This window comes from Mixophyes fleayi, chromosome 3 (assembly GCF_038048845.1).
Source record: "Mixophyes fleayi isolate aMixFle1 chromosome 3, aMixFle1.hap1, whole genome shotgun sequence".
Classification (NCBI taxonomy): Eukaryota; Metazoa; Chordata; class Amphibia; order Anura; family Limnodynastidae; genus Mixophyes; species Mixophyes fleayi.
Window position 1 is genome coordinate 65836809 of NC_134404.1, and position 17785 is coordinate 65854593.

At 43.2% G+C, this 17785-nt stretch overlaps 1 protein-coding gene across 1 annotated transcript; it reads right to left on the reverse strand.

Annotated features, from left to right (window-relative positions):
- Nucleotides 1–820: 820 nt before the first annotated feature.
- On the reverse strand, nt 821–17322 carry LOC142143620 (galactose-3-O-sulfotransferase 2-like). Its single transcript, XM_075201602.1, has 3 exons — nt 17256–17322; nt 2703–3156; nt 821–1704 (listed from the first exon to the last, which is right to left on the reverse strand). Exons 1-3 carry the CDS (start codon nt 17318–17320, stop codon nt 934–936), a joined length of 1290 nt encoding a protein of 429 aa, XP_075057703.1. The 5' UTR covers nt 17321–17322; the 3' UTR covers nt 821–933.
- Nucleotides 17323–17785: the final 463 nt, after the last annotated feature.

Below are 17785 nucleotides of genomic sequence, written 5' to 3' on the forward strand. Positions count from 1 at the left end.
TTTTAAGAAGCTTTGGTGTATATAGCCCTATATGTCTGTAAGTCTTATATAGAGCTCTTCAGGGAGCCACCAGAGCCTAAAATGGCTGACAGTAAAGGCACACACTTAGCTACATTATAAATTTAAAGGTTGGCTTTTTATATTGAATCAAATAATATTGTTTGTTTAGTGGTCTTTACCATGTTATAAGGTGTGTGCACTTCCAGAAAATTTCTTTGTGCCTTTGTTTTTTTATATGCTTGATGCTGAAAGGGTAAATCTAGGATCAGGTTTGGGGCTTTTTTGTGTGTTTTTTTAAACTTCTTTATTTATTGTGAGGAAGTTAAGCTTATTTATGACAAATTCAAGCAGGGGGATATGGATCAGAGGCTGAGAATGTTAGTAAATAAAAAAATGGGGGTTAGAGATCCTTTTATAAAACTTGCTGTTTTATCTATTCAATTTTAGAAGTAACAATTGGTCCCATCCACACCAAGTAATCAGCATCCTCTGGAATTGTCAAAATAATTATATCCACCAAGACTATCTCACTATACTTGGGAGGTGCACCCACACACATATAAACATACCAGATGTGTGATACGTATATTATATAGAATGTCCTAGAGCAGTGTTTGCTAACCTGTGACACTCCAGCTGTTGTGAAACTACAAGTCCCAACATGTTGTGCCAATATATAGCAGCTTATTGCTGGAAGGGTATGCTGGGACTTGTAGTTTCACAACACCTGGAGTGTCACAGGTTAGCCAACACTGTCCTAGAGCGCCCCAACAATACACATTCTTTTCTTTCTCTTCTTTAATGATCTTATCTATTCAAGTCCACATATAAATATAATTTTACAGTGTTTTTTTCCCCCATGGTTAGTTCTTTTCAATCTTTAATAGATATAATATATTTAAGTTCAGCAGACTTCACTGGTTTTAAACTGTGTTATGATTGTTTCTGCTTGTTTCTCAGGTTTGTAGTATACTGAAGTTCTGGGGTCACAAGTCTTTGACACAACAACTTCTCAGCATTTCCTAGTCCTGGTTTCAGGTTGTAACCAAGAATTCTGGCCAGACCAGCCTGGAATGGTTTAATAGACTCATCTTTTATTTTCTGTGGGTCCACCAGACCTTGTAGGCAGATCTCAGATTGCTTAGCCCTCCTCCTCTGAAGTTCCTGTACCTCGAGCTGCATCCTCTCTCGTCCAAATTTATCTACCCGTTTCCAGAAGGAACTGTTAAAGTAAACATACAGCTGCCAGTCAAACTGGTTCCATGTTTTGATCTTCTCTTGAGTTTCAATAGAAAGGACTTTTCGGCTGGTGTTGTTCCTACTATTTAGAGGAAAAGACAGGACGTCATCAAAACTCCAGCAAAGAGCATCTTTCAAAAGCACTAATGACTCGTCAAAGTACTCTGTGATCAGGACCAAGTTAAACATTCTTTCTACAGCTTCCTGGATCAGTTGACAGTGCTTTGGTGTTTCTCGCCCATTATGGTGAAAACCAAGATCAAAGGTCATGAGATTCTTACCATAATAGCTGAATACACTTGATTTGTTGTAGTATTTGTCAGTATTTCTCAAGTACTCTTCCAAGCTACGGGCCTTGATAAAGATGTCTATATCTTTGTAGTATGAGAATGATGACTCCATCAGTGACACCGGGTTCCGCAGTACTGTGAAATAAAATGTGTCGTTTGGCATCACCCGTTCCACCTATGGAGAATTGCAACACAAATTATTATTTTTCACATCTTTTGTAGATGTTATAAAGAATTTGTTACCACGTATGCCATAGGGCATTTAGAGTCTACAGACATCTTATATACTCAATCACAGAGGGGATCATTTGTGACAAAGGGCTAGATTTACTAAGCTGCGGGTTTGAAAAAGTGGGGATGTTGCCTATAGCAACCAATCAGATTTTAGCTTTTATTTATTTAGTACTTTCTACAAAATGACAGCTAGAATCTGATTGGTTGCTATAGGCAACATCCCCACTTTTTCAAACCCGCAGCTTAGTAAATCTAGCCCAAAGTGTTACCGAAGAACTTTGTTCCTGTCATTTTGCACTGTTTCATCTGCTTTTGTGTCTGCTTTCCGGGATGGTTTTGAGCACTCGCTACATCTTGTGCACTGTTCTCCTGCTCACAAAGGGACAGGTGAGGCCAACGCACTGCCTACTTCTCAATTTGGATCTCCCTCTTTGTTGTCTTGAACGTTTGCTGATGCCTTCTAATAAATTGCTAATATGACCCTAAGTAAGGGTTGGGTTAACTCAAGAAAAATAGGGGCACAATGGCACTAACTGATGTCCATTGTCATATTTGTGCTGTTTGTAATATTAAATACATATTTGCTATATACCACCTTCTAGGCAGCATCCTATATGCAGAAGACATTTAAAAGGTGGATTTAGAGGGCAAATGCTTTTTCACAACAAGGAATTATCTTTGCTCAGTTAAATATTTTTGTTGTGCTATACTTGCTGCTCTTCCACAATAATATCATTATACGGTATATAGGGAATGCCCTAGTCCACATCTTCCAGTGCACCTTTGCATTTACAAACCACAACCACCAAATAATTAATCAACCTGTGCTATTGTAATATTATGCTATTACTAATATAGTTATATTGCTGGGCCACAAGGTATGCAACTCTAGAGATCAGTGAACTAGTCAGTAATACTATGAAGTAAATTTGAAGGTACCTCTGTGATCTGGAACCGCATATGATGACACATAATATCATAATGATGATGGATTTTCGCTCTAAATCCCTCTACGAAATCAGCACTGAAATAGTAGGGATAATAGAACTGTGCGAAGTAATTAGGTAAGGCAAAAGTTAGGTTGTGTGATTCTCCAAATCTGAACAGAATGTTCATGATGGTGCTGCTGCCTGTCTTGTGAGTTTTCAGGAAGAAGACGTGTGTGTGAGGCTGGCAAGATTTACCGGCCATCACTTTCATGTTAGAAGAGCTTTCTCGATCATCCACACTATGTTTCGACGGCTTAGGTGGCTCCCCTAATGAATTACCATTATTCAATAGAACCTTTGCTAAATCATCATGTTCAGTATTAACACTGATATTCTTCATCCAGGCAACACCATTGGCTGTAGTTGTAATGTTTGGCAGACCAGAATATTGATGAGCAGAGCACCTGTAAAAGAAGGGTAAAGTTCAGTCATGTTCTCACAGTTGGACTGCAGTAAGTATGGATATTAGAAGCCTTCCTCCCTATCCATTTCGCATAATGTCCTAAGTTATACTAGCATCGGCAAATTGTCCTTATATTATCACATGTGTAAGCCCAAAACAGATGTGATGTCTGAGAATAATATGAACGATATTGGTCAAATAATTTTCAGGCATGCTTATAGATATGGACAGCTTATGACCTCTACCTTGCCTGTGCGTGGGTCCACCCACATGGGTGAACAAATTGAAATGCAATCTTGTAGTTTAATGCTTGGGCCAAGTAACAGGATAGTCCTAAATTTGCCTAGCTTTTCCACAGAGTAATAAGTTGCATAAACATAAGTTCACTTTAATGGTAGTTGTTTTCTCTCTACAATGTTTATATGCTTACCATTTAAGTAAACTAACAATACTCACGTAGTGGACAAAAAAAATGGAATCACCCATACACCCAGAAGGGAGTTGGGCCACCACCACACCATATGCAACATGTCATTGAGTGTACCAATGCCTGGAATCGTGCTGGGGAGGGTTGCTGCCACCTAATTCTACAAGAAAGTGTTGTAAAATAAATGATGCCTTATTGATGGTGTTGGAAAACTATGTCTCTGGTGTCGTTCCAGAATAGCCCATAAATGCTCAATAGGGTTCAGATCTGGTGACTGAGCAGGCCATGACATATGGATAGCATGAAAGCACCAAACTATTGTGTGACCACATGTATTCTGTGGATGGATGCACTGTCATCCTGGAACACACCTGTCAGGAAATAACTTGGGTGAATATGATCACTCAGCCCCATTAAGCAGAGATTAGCATTATCCTTGCTGTTGTACTAATGCACCAAACAATGTACACAGTTACAATACCACCAAAGCTCTACACTGTTGTAAACATGCACTCAGGGATGTAGAGTTCTTTAGATTTACACCACACTTATCCACTTGTCAAGAATACGGGGAGGAGAATTGATCTGGCCAAATAACCATCCTTCTCTGCTCAGTAGGCCATTGCCTGATGAGTTTAACGGTTTGTCTAACCAGACTTTGATATCCTACTCAGTGGAGTTCTCATCAGGTTTGTGGCTGCTCGCACCGCAGGTTGATATCTGCAGTGTAGGATCTGCAGTTGCTTGCCTGTTTTGTTTTTCACAAAGTAATGCAACAATCCCACAACTTTGGAATATGCACTTCTGCCCACTGTTGCACCTAGCTGATGACATTTTTCCATAATTAAATCATCTAAGACACCATTGTTCATGAAACATTAACAGGTTGGGGTGTCTTGGTCTCTGAAACTCTTGCCATAACACACCCCACAATTGCCCAGCAGGTTCAGCACTTGTATACATGACCCTGACCATGGTGGGGTGCTCTGTGCTTAATCAATCCATGAGCCTCACCTAAATGGAAGCCTATTGTTCTTCATTAGCCCAGGTGTTTCCATTTTATTGTCCACTACCAGGTGTTAAATAAACCAGATTTTTTTTTTACACTGAATGAAAATCCTTGGAAAAGAATCAGAATAAACTAGGCACACCTCAGGTTAACTGCACAAGTTTAATTGTAGCTCTTAATGCCTCATATCTGTTCAGAGCACAATTTGAGATAAAATACCTTTATACAGGAGTTTGAACAAACAGATTTCACATTAGTCTCACACTGATTAAAATGTTATCAAAATGTACTTGTATACATTTATCACAAGAGCACACTTCAAATGAACACAATGAATGTCAAAAGTACACCTACAGTTTGTCAAGCCTGGAAAGAGGGAGTGTTCTAGCATGTAGTGTGTCATTATTAACCTTTCTCAATTCAAGGGTGATTTTTAGAGATATGCGCAAACCCCCGTTTTTTGGTTCTAAAATCCTCATGTTTTTGGTTTTGGATCTGAATTTAATTAAAAAATTGTGAAAAACAGGTACACATGTGATTTGAGCTGTTTTTGTTCCTATATTACTATTCATAGTATTAACATACATTTACAGTCATTTGCAGACTATTTTCTAATGATCTCTTCACAGCTGTCAACATTTTCACCAATTTTGGCCAAGGGCTGCAGAGAACTAGCTGGCAAAAATTAGCGAAAAATCAGCGGCACAAATACAGGGTAGTTTAATAAAAAAAAAAAATCCCTATGAAACAATGTGGCACAGGGGTGTGCATAAAATATCTATGTACGGTCACTGAATGACGAAAAATGACATTCCTGAGTTTTTCTAACAGATTGACACCAACATGTTGCTTAGTGAAAGCAGCGATTTTTATCTTCCTACATTACTTCCCGTCCTCTTGATCCCATACCCTCACAAATGGGTAGGTCCCTGTCTCATGTGCTCATTTCACCTCTAACTAAAATCTGTAATCTATCTCTCTCTACTGGTATCTTTTCATCACTATTCAAGTACGCAGTGATTACTCCTACTCTAAAAAAAACTAAATTCTGACCCAAACTCTCTCTCAAATTACTGCCCCATCTCTCAGCTCCCATGCCCCTCCAAACTTCTCGAGTGAATTGCCTACACTCGCTTCGCACGTTTCCTTTCTGCAAACAATCCTTTGGATCCTCTTCAATCAGGCTTTTGCTCTCGACACTCCACAGAGACTGTGCTGACCAAGGTTGTCAATGATCTGATCACAGCTAAAACTAAAGGTGATTACTCTCTTCTAATTCTCCTGGATCTCTGTGCTGCATTCAACACTGTTGACCACTCTCTCCTCATACAGAGGCCACAATCCCTAGGGGGTATATTTACTAAACTGCAGGTTTGAAAAAGTGGGGATGTTGCCTATAGCAACCAATCAGATTCTAGCTGTCAGTTTGTAGAATGTACTAAATAAATAACTAGAATCTGATTGGTTGCTATAGGCAACTTCTCCACTTTTTCAAACCCACAGTTTAGTAAATCTAGCCCTAGGTCTTCAAGACACTGTCCTATCCTGGCTCTCATCCTACCAACCTAACCTCTCTTTCAGTGTTAATTTCTCTGGAACAACCTCCACTCCGCTTCCTTTATCAGTTGGAGTACCACAAGGTTCAGTCCTAGGTCCTCTGCTATTCTCTATCTACACCACTTCTCTAGGAAAACTAATACGCTACTTTAGATTTCAGTATTATCTCTATGCGGATGATACACAAATTTATCTATCCTCTCCTGATCTCTCATTATGTGTGTTGTCTCGCGTTACTGACTGTCTTTCTGTTATTTCATCTTGGATGTCCTCCCGCCAACTCAAACTCAATCTTTCTAAAACAGAATTAATAATATTCCCACCCAACAATAGAATCTTACTGCCTGACTGTCACGGTTGGCTATGCTGGAATTTGGATCCCTAGGCTCTGCTGGGCATGGCAAGGCCCACCCACGGGCGCGGCGTCTAACAGGAAGGTGGTTTTCACCAGGAACCCCTGCAAGGAAGTATGGTCTTAGCGGCACCAAACCTGCAGGTTGCGGTCCCGTGTGTGAGTGGACAGCAGAGCGATGTGAAGGAGCCAGGAGATGTTAGGAGGCAACACTGGTACCAGCAGGTAAGTTGTAGAGACACTGGAACAGTGGTAATACAAGGATGGCCACAGAGGTAAATGAAGCATTGGAGACTGGGACTACGACAGAGGAGTCACAGGAACAATAGAAGCTTGAAAGGCAGTAGAGGGAGAACCGATGCTGACACAATGTAGTATTCAGGAGGTAATAACTGATACTGGAACAGCGATAGTTCAACACAGGCCACGAGCTGAGAGCAGACTGAAGTAGCGGTGGAAACTCGGGACAACAGCTGATGAGTCACAGCAGTAGTAGCGGCTCAGAGTGGTAGCGATGAGAGAACCGAAGCTGTCACGATGAAGTACTCTGAAGATGGTAATAGAGATACTGGAGCAGCGATAGTTCAACACAGGCCACGAGCTGAAAGCAGGCTGTCAGAAGCACAAGCAAACCACAAGGAGAACAGGACCCAGAACCACAGGCTGCAGGAAGTGAGCTTGAAGAACAGGCATCAGACAGGTGAATCCGGGAGGTTTAAATAGTGCTCCAATATCCGATAGCCAATAAGGTGAGGAAGGAGGTCCTGAAGGGAAACAGACTCTGCACCTGCGCAGATCTGACTGTAGAGCAACATATGGTGTAAGCCTGACACCAGGACATGCCAGTTTCATGATCTGTGAGAGGCAGGTAACGAGACAGGTGCCCGTATGCGGGACCGGAGCATGACACTAACATTTCTCTTTCTGTTGACAACATGACCATAAATCCCACCTCCTTGACTTGCAATTATCCTTTGTTCCCCACATCGACTCTATATTTACATCATGCTGCATACATCTAAAAAACATTTCCACAATATCTCACACAAGACACTGCAAAAACTTTAATTCATGCACTCATCATCTCCCGCATTGACTATTGTAATTTCCTCCTTCTGGTCTTCCCAAAATCAGACTCGAGCCATTGCAATCTATTTTTCATGCAGCAGCTAGATTGATTTTCCTTGCAAATCGTTTTACACTTTGTCAGTCTCTACATTGGTTTCCTGTTTTTCAACAAATTCAATATAAAATTCCTCTACTAAAATACAAGGCCAGCAACAAAATTGCACCAACCTACATTTTCTCGCTTGTCTCAAAATATCTCCCAAATCGACACCTCTGTTTTGCACAAGATGTGCGTCTCTCTTTCACTCTCATCACATCCTCCCATTCTCGGTTACAGGACTTTTTTCGGGTTGCACCCACTTTCTGGAATTCACTCTCTCACACAGTAAGACTTTCCTCTAGTCGTCAAACCTTCAAGCGTTCTCTGAAAACCCACCTCTTCAGACAAGCTTATATTATTCCTCTACCACCATCTTAATCTTCCTAGGTTACTCTATTTCCACACACACAGCAAACATAAGACAACAACCCTCTGACCAACATAGTTGTGCGACTGAGCATACAGCCCACTAAAAACTTTGTAACCTTTGCATTTTAGCTGGACAAATATTCAATATGATGTCGGACTTACCCTTGTGTATCAAACCATTGTCCCATACATTGTAAGCTTGCAAGCAGGGCCCTCTTACCTCTCTGTATGTATTACCCAGTGTTGAATTATTACTGTTTGTTGCCAAATGTAAAGTGCTATGGAATCTGCTGGCGCTATATAAATAAATGATGATGATGATACAAAGAGTAGCTTGCCTGTGAATTGTGTGCTAGCACTACTATGCTGAAAGGATGAGCAGAAGGATGATAGGATAAGAGCAACCCAAAATAAACTTGTATTGTAGATACGTTTCACATATCCTAGCGCTCAATACAATAGACTGGTGGATAACGTGGTCATTGTAGTATGATCCAATTTAAAATTACTATTTATTGAAAAGAACATCTGTTTAACTCTTAGGGGTAAATTTATCAAGCTGTGGGTTTGAAAAATTGGAGATGTTTATTTAGTACATTCTACAAAATGACAGCTAGAATCTGATTGGGCAACATCTCCACTTTTTCAAACCCGCAGCTTGATAAATTTATCCCTTACTGTTGCAATAATATTTGTGCACTGATCATACAACCTTGTACATCAAGAGAGAAATGTATTGTGTATGTAGGTATTAACTGGCCGCAATTGTCCCAGATTCTATATTATTGTAATTAAAAAAAACAGTGCAAGTGAAAGTGCAAAATGAAAGTATTCACATATTATGCTGTAATATTGCAATTACCACATTATCTACTAATCTATGGTATTGAGCGCTAGGATATGTGAAATAGATAGACAAAGATTGGCTGCACCCAGAAGAAAAATGGTGAAAGACCGTGCATACTATATTTTGAAGGTAATGATTAATGAAAAATGAAGAAGTCGTAAGAATAAGTGGTCATTAGACGGACATCAGCGTCAGTAGACATTTCTACAAGTAGATAGATGAAGGTGGACTGCAGCCAGAGGAAAAATTAAGAAAGGCTAAGCACACTATGTTTTTAACATTAGGCAGCATGCATCATTGACAGTGAAGAATCAGAGGACATTAGATGGACATCGGCATCAGTAGACATTTAGAGGAAGATAGAGGAAGGTGGTCTGCACCCAGAAGACAAATGCACCTCAAAGCATTTTTACTTCAGTCCGATTGTTGTCTATAACCTGGCCATCCCCGCTTCGGATGCATTTGTTATGCAGAACTGCTAAATAGTTATGTCTTTCATATATAATGTGATGTTTGTTTGTTTGTTTATCGCCAGTTCCTGTTAGGACTACGGACCTGATTCATTAAGGATCTTAACTTCAGAAACTTCTTATTTCAGTCTCCTGGACAAAACCATGTTACAATGCAAGGGGTGACAATTAGTATTCTGTTTTACCACCTGTTGCTGCTGGTTAATTTAGTTGCGGCTTATCTGGATCCTGGAATGTTGGGGGCCCTATTTGGAAAAAATAATGGGTACATTTAGAAAATTCCAACCAGCCCCGGCGTTAAATCAGTTGGACCCACAATTAATACTTAAGCCTTCCTCCAGCCCCAACATTAAGGTGATAGTATTCCCATTTAATAAACCTATTTCCCTCCCTCCAGACAGCCCCTGCAATAAATTAATCGCATTTGTGAATAATAAATATATCTATTTCCCGCAAACGTCACTGCAATTAAATAATTTATATTCACATTTAATAAATAGACCTCACGCTCCTCAAACTCAGCCCCACATTCAATTAGTAGCCCCCAAACCACCCCATCTTAAATTAATAGTCCCCACTATAAAATTAAATTGCCCCATCTTCACCCTACAAACAAAATAGCACCCATTATTTAGCCACCACCTACCACACACACATTACATTGCCACAAGCCCGCTATGCCATTACACACATTACTGTGCCCCTTAATCACCATGCTGTGCCTCCTTATGATCACACTGCACCCACCATGCTGCTTTTGCTCCCCCCTTCTCCTGGCCACCTTCATCACCCTGCGCCATGCTGCTTTTGCCCTTTCCTTCATCACCCTGTGTCATACTGTTTTTTCTCCCAACTTCTCCTGCCCACCTTCATCACCATGAGCCATGCTGCATTTGCTCCCCCCTTCATCACCCTGTGCCGTGCTGCTTTTGCTCCCCCCCCCTTCATCACCCTGTGCCATGCTGCTTTTGCTCCCCACTTCATCACCCTATGCCATGTTGCTTTTGCTCCCCCCTTCACACTCTGCCATGCTGCTTTGGCCCCCATTAACACTCCGCCATGCTGTCTGTGCTCCCCCTTCACACTCTGCCATGCTGCCTGTGTTCCCCCTTCACACTCTGCCATGCAGTCTGTGCTCCCCTTCACACTTTGCCATGCTGTCTTTGCCCCCCCTTCACTCTCTGCCATGCTGTCTGTGCTCCCCATTCCCTCTCTGACATGGTGCCTTTACTCCCCCTTTACTCTGCCATGCTGTCTGTGCTCCCCATTCACTCTCTGCCATGGTGCTTTTACTCCCCCTTCACTCTGCCATGCTGTCTCTGCTCCCTGTTCATGCTGTCTGTGCTCCCCCTTCATGCTGTCTGTGCTCCCCCTTCATGCTGTCTGTGCTCCCCCTTCATGCTGTCTGTGCTCCCCCTTCATGCTGTCTGTGCTCCCTCTTCATGCTGTCTGTGCTCCCCGTTCATGCTGTCTGTGCTCCCCGTTCATGCTATCTGTGCTCCGTCTTCATGCTGTCTGTACTCCCCCTTCATGCTGTCTGTGCTCCCCCTTGCTTCTGTTCCTTCACTTACCTTTTCTATCGGCTTCTTTTTCTCTTCTCTATTCTTTCTCTTCTCTCTTCTATCTTCTTGCCGACTCCTCTCTGCGGTGCTTCTCACTGAACGTCGGGCAAGATGACGTCACGCCCAACATTCAGTGTGAACAGAGCAGAGAGGAGGGGCACCAGCACTACGGTCACATGAGTATATTTTATTTATTTATTTATTTTTTAATGTTTCCTGCTCCCCCCACCAAGGAAGAGGGGCGCAATCAGGGTCAGGGTCTACCGGTGGATATCCCGGTCCCCCGATGGCTCAGTCCGACCCTGCCAGCATCCCTCTTCTTTACTCTCTGATTCATTCACACTGAATGTCGGGAGTGACGTCACGCCCGACATTCGGGGAGGAGCGGCGCAGAGAGGACCAAGACAAAAGACAAAAGAAAAGAGATGAAAGCAGCCAATACAAAGGTAAGTAAAGAAACGGTGCAAAGGGAGAAATACAGAAAGGGGCAGAGTGATGAAGAAGGAGGGGGAGGGAAAAAGGTACTAAGTGATGAAGGAGAGGGGTGGGGGGGGAGAAAAAGGCACTGAGTGATGAAGGAGAGGAGGGGGGGTGAGAAAGAGAAAAAGGCACAGAGTGATGAAGGAGAGATGGGGGGGGAAAGGCACCGAATGATAAAGGAAAGGTGGGGAGAGCAGCATGGCACAGTGATGAAGGAGAGAGGGAGGGAGCAGCATGGCGCAGTGATGAAGGAGTGGGGGACAGCATGGCTCAGTGATGAAGGAGAGGGCGGAGCAGCATGGTACAGTGATGAAGGAGAGGGGGGAAACAGCATGGCACAGTTATGAAGGAGAGGAGGGAGCAGCATGGCACAGTGCGCTGAAGGGAGGGGGGCAGCATAGCACAGTGATGAAGGGGGAGCAGCATGCAGGCCTGGTGCTTCTATTAGGCAGCGTTAGGCAGCTGCCTAGAGCACCGGGCTCCTGGGGGCACCATCAGTGTGCACTAATGCTGTGCAGTGGCCGACTGAACTTCCTCAGCCCTCGGCCGCCCCACAGCTACACAAAGGATGGGGCGTGTAATTGAACACCCCCCTTTGGGACACTGGTACTGTCCGTCATTCTCGCTCCCCTCACTGTCTGTTGGGCATGACATCATCATCATGTCTCGACAGTGTCAGTGAGGAGCCCGGCATAGAAGAGCAACAGCAGAAGTTAATGGTGAGTAAACAATTGTGTAAAGCAGGAGGGGGGGGCAGTGTGAAGCAGAACAGAGGGGGGCAGTGTGAAGCAGAAGGGGGGAGAAGTATGAAGCAGAAGGGGGGGGGGAGAAGTGTGAAGCAGAAGGGGGAAGAAGTATAAAGCAGAAGGTTGGGCAGTGTGAAGCAGAAGGGGGGGCAGTTTAAAACAGAAGGGGGGCAGTGTGAAGCAGAAGGGGACAGTATAAAGCAGGAAGGGGAACAGTGTGGTGGAGCGTGGGCAGTAGTGTGATTCAAGGGGGGCAGCAGTGTGATGCAGTGTGAGTTGATGTGCAGGATGGAGGACATTGTGTTGCAGGGGGGACACTGTGATGAAGGGGGGGCAGTGTGCTGGATGGGTGACATTTTGATGCAAGGGGGGACATTGTGATGCAGAAGGGGGGAGAAGTATGAAGCAGAAGGGGGGCAGCGTGAAGCAGAAGGGGGAGAAGCGGGAAGCAGAAGGTTGGGCAGTGTGAAGCAGAAGGCGGGGGCAGTGTGAAGCCGAAGTGGGGCAGTGTGAAGCAAGGAGGGGAGAAATGTGAAGCAGATGGGAGAGCGGCAGTGTGAAGCAGAAGAGGGGGCAGTGTGAAGCAGAAGGGGGGCAGTATAAAGCAGGAAGGGGAACAGTGTGGTGGAGCGTGGGCAGTAGTGTGATTAAGGGGGATAGTAGTGTGAGTCAAGGGGGGCAGCAGTGTGATGCAGTGTGCAGTATGGGGGACATTGTGCTGCAGGGGGGACACTGTGATGAAGGGGGGGCAGTGTGCAGGATGGAGGACATTGTGCTGCAGGGGGGACACTGTGATGAAGGGGGGCAGTGTTCTGGATGAGGGACATTTTGATGCAAGGTGGGGGCAATGTGATGCAGAGCGGGGACATTGAGATGCAGAGCGGGGACATTGAGATGCAGAGCGGGGACATTGAGATGCAGGGCGCATTGTGATGAAGGAGGGGGCACTACGTAATGGAGGAATGGCACAGAGAGATGAAGGCAAGACACAGTGTGATGAAGAAGGGGCCACAGTGTGATGGAGCGCAGTGTGATGAAGACGGGGCCACAGTGTGACAAAGTTGGGACCACAGGGTGTTGAAGGAGGGGTCATAGTGTGCTGAAGGAGGGGACACTGTGTTGATCAAGTGTGACGAGGGGCGGCAGAGTGTGATGAAGGAGGGGGCACAATGATGAAGGGGGGACGGTGTGATGAAAGGGCAAAAGTGTGATGAGGGAGAATCATTGCGATGAGTAGCAAAAGTGTGATGATGAAGAAGGGTACAGTGTCATGATAGAGGGCCCAGTGTGATGGAGAGGACACAGATTTATGAAGGTAGGGGGGCATTTATGAAGGAAGCACAGTGTGATGAAGGAAGGGACACAGTGTGATGAAGGGGAGTATAGTGTGATAAATGAGGGTGCAGATTGTGATTAAGGAGAGATACAGGTGTGAAGAAGGAGGGGCTCAGTGTAATGATTGGGTTACAGTGTGACAAAGGTGGAGGCACAGTGTGAAGAAAAACAGTGTGAAGAAGGATGGTCACAGCGTGAAGAAGGGGGCACAGTGTGAAAAAGGAGGTGACAGTGGTGAAGGGGGGTACAGTGTGATTAAAGGGGACCAAAGCGTGAAGGAGGGGGCACAGTGGGATGAAAGAGGGGTCACAATGGGATGAATACGTGGGCACAGTGCGATGGAGGGAGGACATTGACGAATGTGGGTACAGTGTGATGGAGTAGCAAAAGTTAGAGAATGAAGGAGGACTCAGCGTGATGAAAAAGGGGTTCATAGTGTGATGAAGGAGGGGGCACAGTTAGTTGAAGGGGGTGGCATTCATGAATGGGGGGTTCAGTGGGATGAAGTAGCAAAAGTGTGAGGATGAAGGAGGACACAGTGTGCTGAAGGAGGGGACACTATGTATTGATCAAGGAGAGTACAATGTGACGAGGGGGGGCACAGTGTGTTGAAGGAGGGGCCACAGTGTGTCTAAGGAGGGGTCACAGTGTGATGAAGGAGGCACAATGTGACGAAGGAGGGGGCACAGTGTGATGAAGGGGGAACAGTGCGACTGAGTAGCAAAAGTGTGATGATAAGGAAGGGCACACTCTGGTGATGAAGGGGCAAAGAGTGATGAAGAAGGGGTTAACTAAGTATGATGAAGGAAGCGGCCGCGGTGTGATGAAGGAGGAACACAGTGTGACGATGGAGAGGCAAAAGTGTGATGATGAATGGGCACAGTATGATGAAGGAGGAAGCATTTTTTCCTCTTCTATACTTCTCACCAAACTAAAAATACTAAAAATATAACATTTTATTACAAATAATGCATATTCTTCATTTATATTATTCATATAGCATAAGATGTTTGCAGTTTAATACTTTCATTTGTATTACTCTCTTTATTAAACTTTATTATATGATTTTAAAAATGCTATGTATGCAGCGCTCAAACCTATCTCAGTCACCTTGGTTTTGCAGCAGCTTGCCTTTCTGTTATTCTTTACCACTTATGTTATGTAATATCTACATGACATTCAGCATATATTGTCACTGACCAATATAGCGGTTGCTGTATTATTTGGCGCCATATCAAGGGTCTGTATTTTTTATTATTATATGATTTGTATTAAAAGAAGAAAAGCATTACTGAACAAATAATTTATAAAGGAGGAGGGCGCAAATTTATTTTTTGCCAAAGGGTGCCAGACTTGCTACCATCGTCTCTGCATGGGAAGCATGTTTATGACAGGTTGGCACTACAGAGAAAAAGGCAGTGGGAGTCTGAGAGCTCATTCTACAAGGTATCCCATGGAGTAGGCCCCTTGGATAGACCTCTATACTGTGAGGGGGGTAAGTGCATGGTGCAGCATTGCTATTTGGGAAGTATGGCAGGTATGTAGACTGCATGGCAGAGGATTCCCTGATGAGTGGGATGGAGGTCCTGAAAATCTATCCACCTGCATGTCTGCGACTGGGTAAGATTAAATATTTTGAAGAGCCTGTGTGATGTACCTATGGTCTGTGGAACTAGGCACAAACCACGGTAGGTAAGTAACAGCTTTTATATTCTAAGAACTGTGCAGAAGTGAGATGAGTGGAGGTAACGATAAAGAAGGTGTTTAAAAATGAGTACTGTTTGTAACCCTTATGCTTTTCTGTGCTGCAGGAAGAGATGGTGTAATAGAGTTTGCTACATGTTCGAACTGAGATGATCTGGCGCCCAATTTAATTTGTACTGCACTACGAGCAGTGTCCACGTCACATCATGATTTTGTTAAACACCCGTGTATTCGGGGGCAGTAAGGGGGGCACTCTGGTATTGATTGCCCATACCCACCAGGTAGTTGTGGCAACAAGGACCACAGATTTTTTCAGCAAAACTCGTCAGTGGCACCCTTTACATGTCTACAAATCTGAGAAGTATAACTTGTAAATCACAGTAGATCACTTGTGATCACTTGGTTAGTCGTTCACTGGAATCTAGTTTCAAACCACTACACTGTCTATTCAGTCATTATCACTACTTGACTGAAAAGTCGGATAACTATAATTTTACTTGAAATGACCTTTTAAATGCTAAACCGATTGTCATTGTTTTGTGATGTGTTCATTTTACTGGAAGTATATTTTCCATTTCTTGCACTAACCAAGTAAACATTACATTGCCAGCCAAGGTCCAGCAATGGTTGTAAGATTTAGACCTCATACCAATTGGCATCAAATTTGTACATTGTAATAACATTTTTAATGCTATCACAATGCTCAAAAATGGGTCTGAAAAAGGAACCCATTGGTTCTAATGACCTCATACCCACTCGCAATGTTACTGGAATTCGGGAGCATTGCAGCAGAGTTATAGGTTTCCATCAATCTCCTGAACCAAATGTGAAACCACAGTGCTGTTTCTGTTCAAATGCCAGTAGGTTCACTTGTGAACACCATGATTCTGAGTTCAACCTTACAGCTCAAAGGGGATTTTATTGAGACTGTGCAGCAATGTGGGTATGGGCATTAAAATATAGCATTGGAAATAGAAGTCATTCTAATCCAACATTTCTTAACATGCTTTTGGTAGCATCAAATATATCATTAAGACAATTTTTCTTTAGCAGGCTTTATTAGTTAGCTTTGGGCAATAGTCAAATTTCTGGGACACCCATCCATGGTAAAGTAGAACTGTATACATAAGTAAAACACCCCTTAAAAGCAGGGTTAGGAAGTAGCATTAAGACAAAACTGAAGTGGAGGTTAGCATTTTTGTTATTATTATTATTATTATTAATTTTTATTTATAGGGCGCCACAAAGTATCAGTAGCGCCGTACAAGGACATACAATGGCACAGTACAGGTGAAACAGCACAGTACAAGTAACAGTAAGCACTATAACTCTGGGGGCTCAGGCACAGCATGAAAGAGAGGGAGGGAGGGGAAAAGTGAGTATAGGCAGGTAACTATGGCCCAAGAGGGTGGGCATGGATGACAGGTTGAGAGTCACTGAGGGGAGCGAAGAGAAGCGAGAGGAGACAGAGGGCAGAGGGACTGAGAGGAGGTAAGCTGTGTAGCTGGAGAGCGCAGTTAAAAGTGATGGAAACAGAAGGTAGGAGAGCCCTGCTCAAAGGAGCGTACAATCTAAAGGGAGGGGAAGACAGGCAGACACATGGATGAGATGGAGAGACGGGAGAAACGGATATGGAGTCGAGGAAGGGGGAGAAGGGAAGAAGGGATGAGAAAGAGAGGTAGCCGACCGGTGGGAGTTTAGGCATGAGACTGGAAGGCTTTAAGGAAAAGGTGGGTTTTTAATGTTCGTTTGAAAGAGAACAGATTAGGGACCTGTTGACCGAAAAGAACCAATAAAAGTCAAAGACACAACTCTTAAACGAGCAGGCTCTTGACTTAGGTACCATTTATTTTCTTTTTTTTTTTAATTTTTAACCTTCCCTTATGCAGGTTCCATTAAGAAGGAAAGATGTCTGCTTTTCTTAGTGGGCCTTGTGCATATGCTCTTCGGGACAGCTTCATATTTATCATTTGTATCATGAATACATCTCTACGTGTAATTTCAATATAGTTCTCATTCCACTCTCAGATATGACCTTATCTTCTTCCCATCATCATTGGCTCAGACCACTCACCTTATGTGTTTGCTCGTATTCTGAAATTGGTACATGAAGAATATGACTCCAGCGGATAAAAACATAATGTACAACAGCTTCAGGCATCCAATGTTCCTGCAGATTGAGATTAAAAATGATTGATAGATAATCTTTACTGTCAGCTATGGTTTAAATCTGGAGTTCTGAATATATTAACTTTTTTATGGCTTGTTTTCTCTTTCTAACAATCCTTCCTATCAGTGGCTATATTTATGACAATTATATGAAATATGTCTACAATTTGGCAGATACAAGCCAACAACATTGTGATAAAGGGCTGTCCAAGTATATCATAATATAGCCTGTTCAAGTCTGTTGTGATATAAACAGGCCAGGATTTACATTTTTCACTGATTTAAGCCACTTTTTAGATTTACTACCCCAGTTCCCTCTCCCGCGCCACATTACGTCTCCATGATTCCAATACACATTGCTTCCCATGTAGATAAAGTAAACACAGAAAAATAATTAATCCCAAACTAAAATGTATATGTTAATAGTAACAAGAA

Excerpts from the sequence above, each read along its gene's own strand:
- LOC142143620 (XM_075201602.1), bottom strand. The coding sequence starts at position 17,320 with ATGTTTTTATCCGCTGGAGTCATATTCTTCATGTACCAATTTCAGAAT. Across the intron at positions 3,157-17,255 it reads AATACGAGCAAACACATAAG|GTGCTCTGCTCATCAATATT; the intron begins GTGAGTGGTCTG and ends CTTCTTTTACAG. Across the intron at positions 1,705-2,702 it reads TGCGGTTCCAGATCACAGAG|GTGGAACGGGTGATGCCAAA; the intron begins GTACCTTCAAAT and ends AATTCTCCATAG.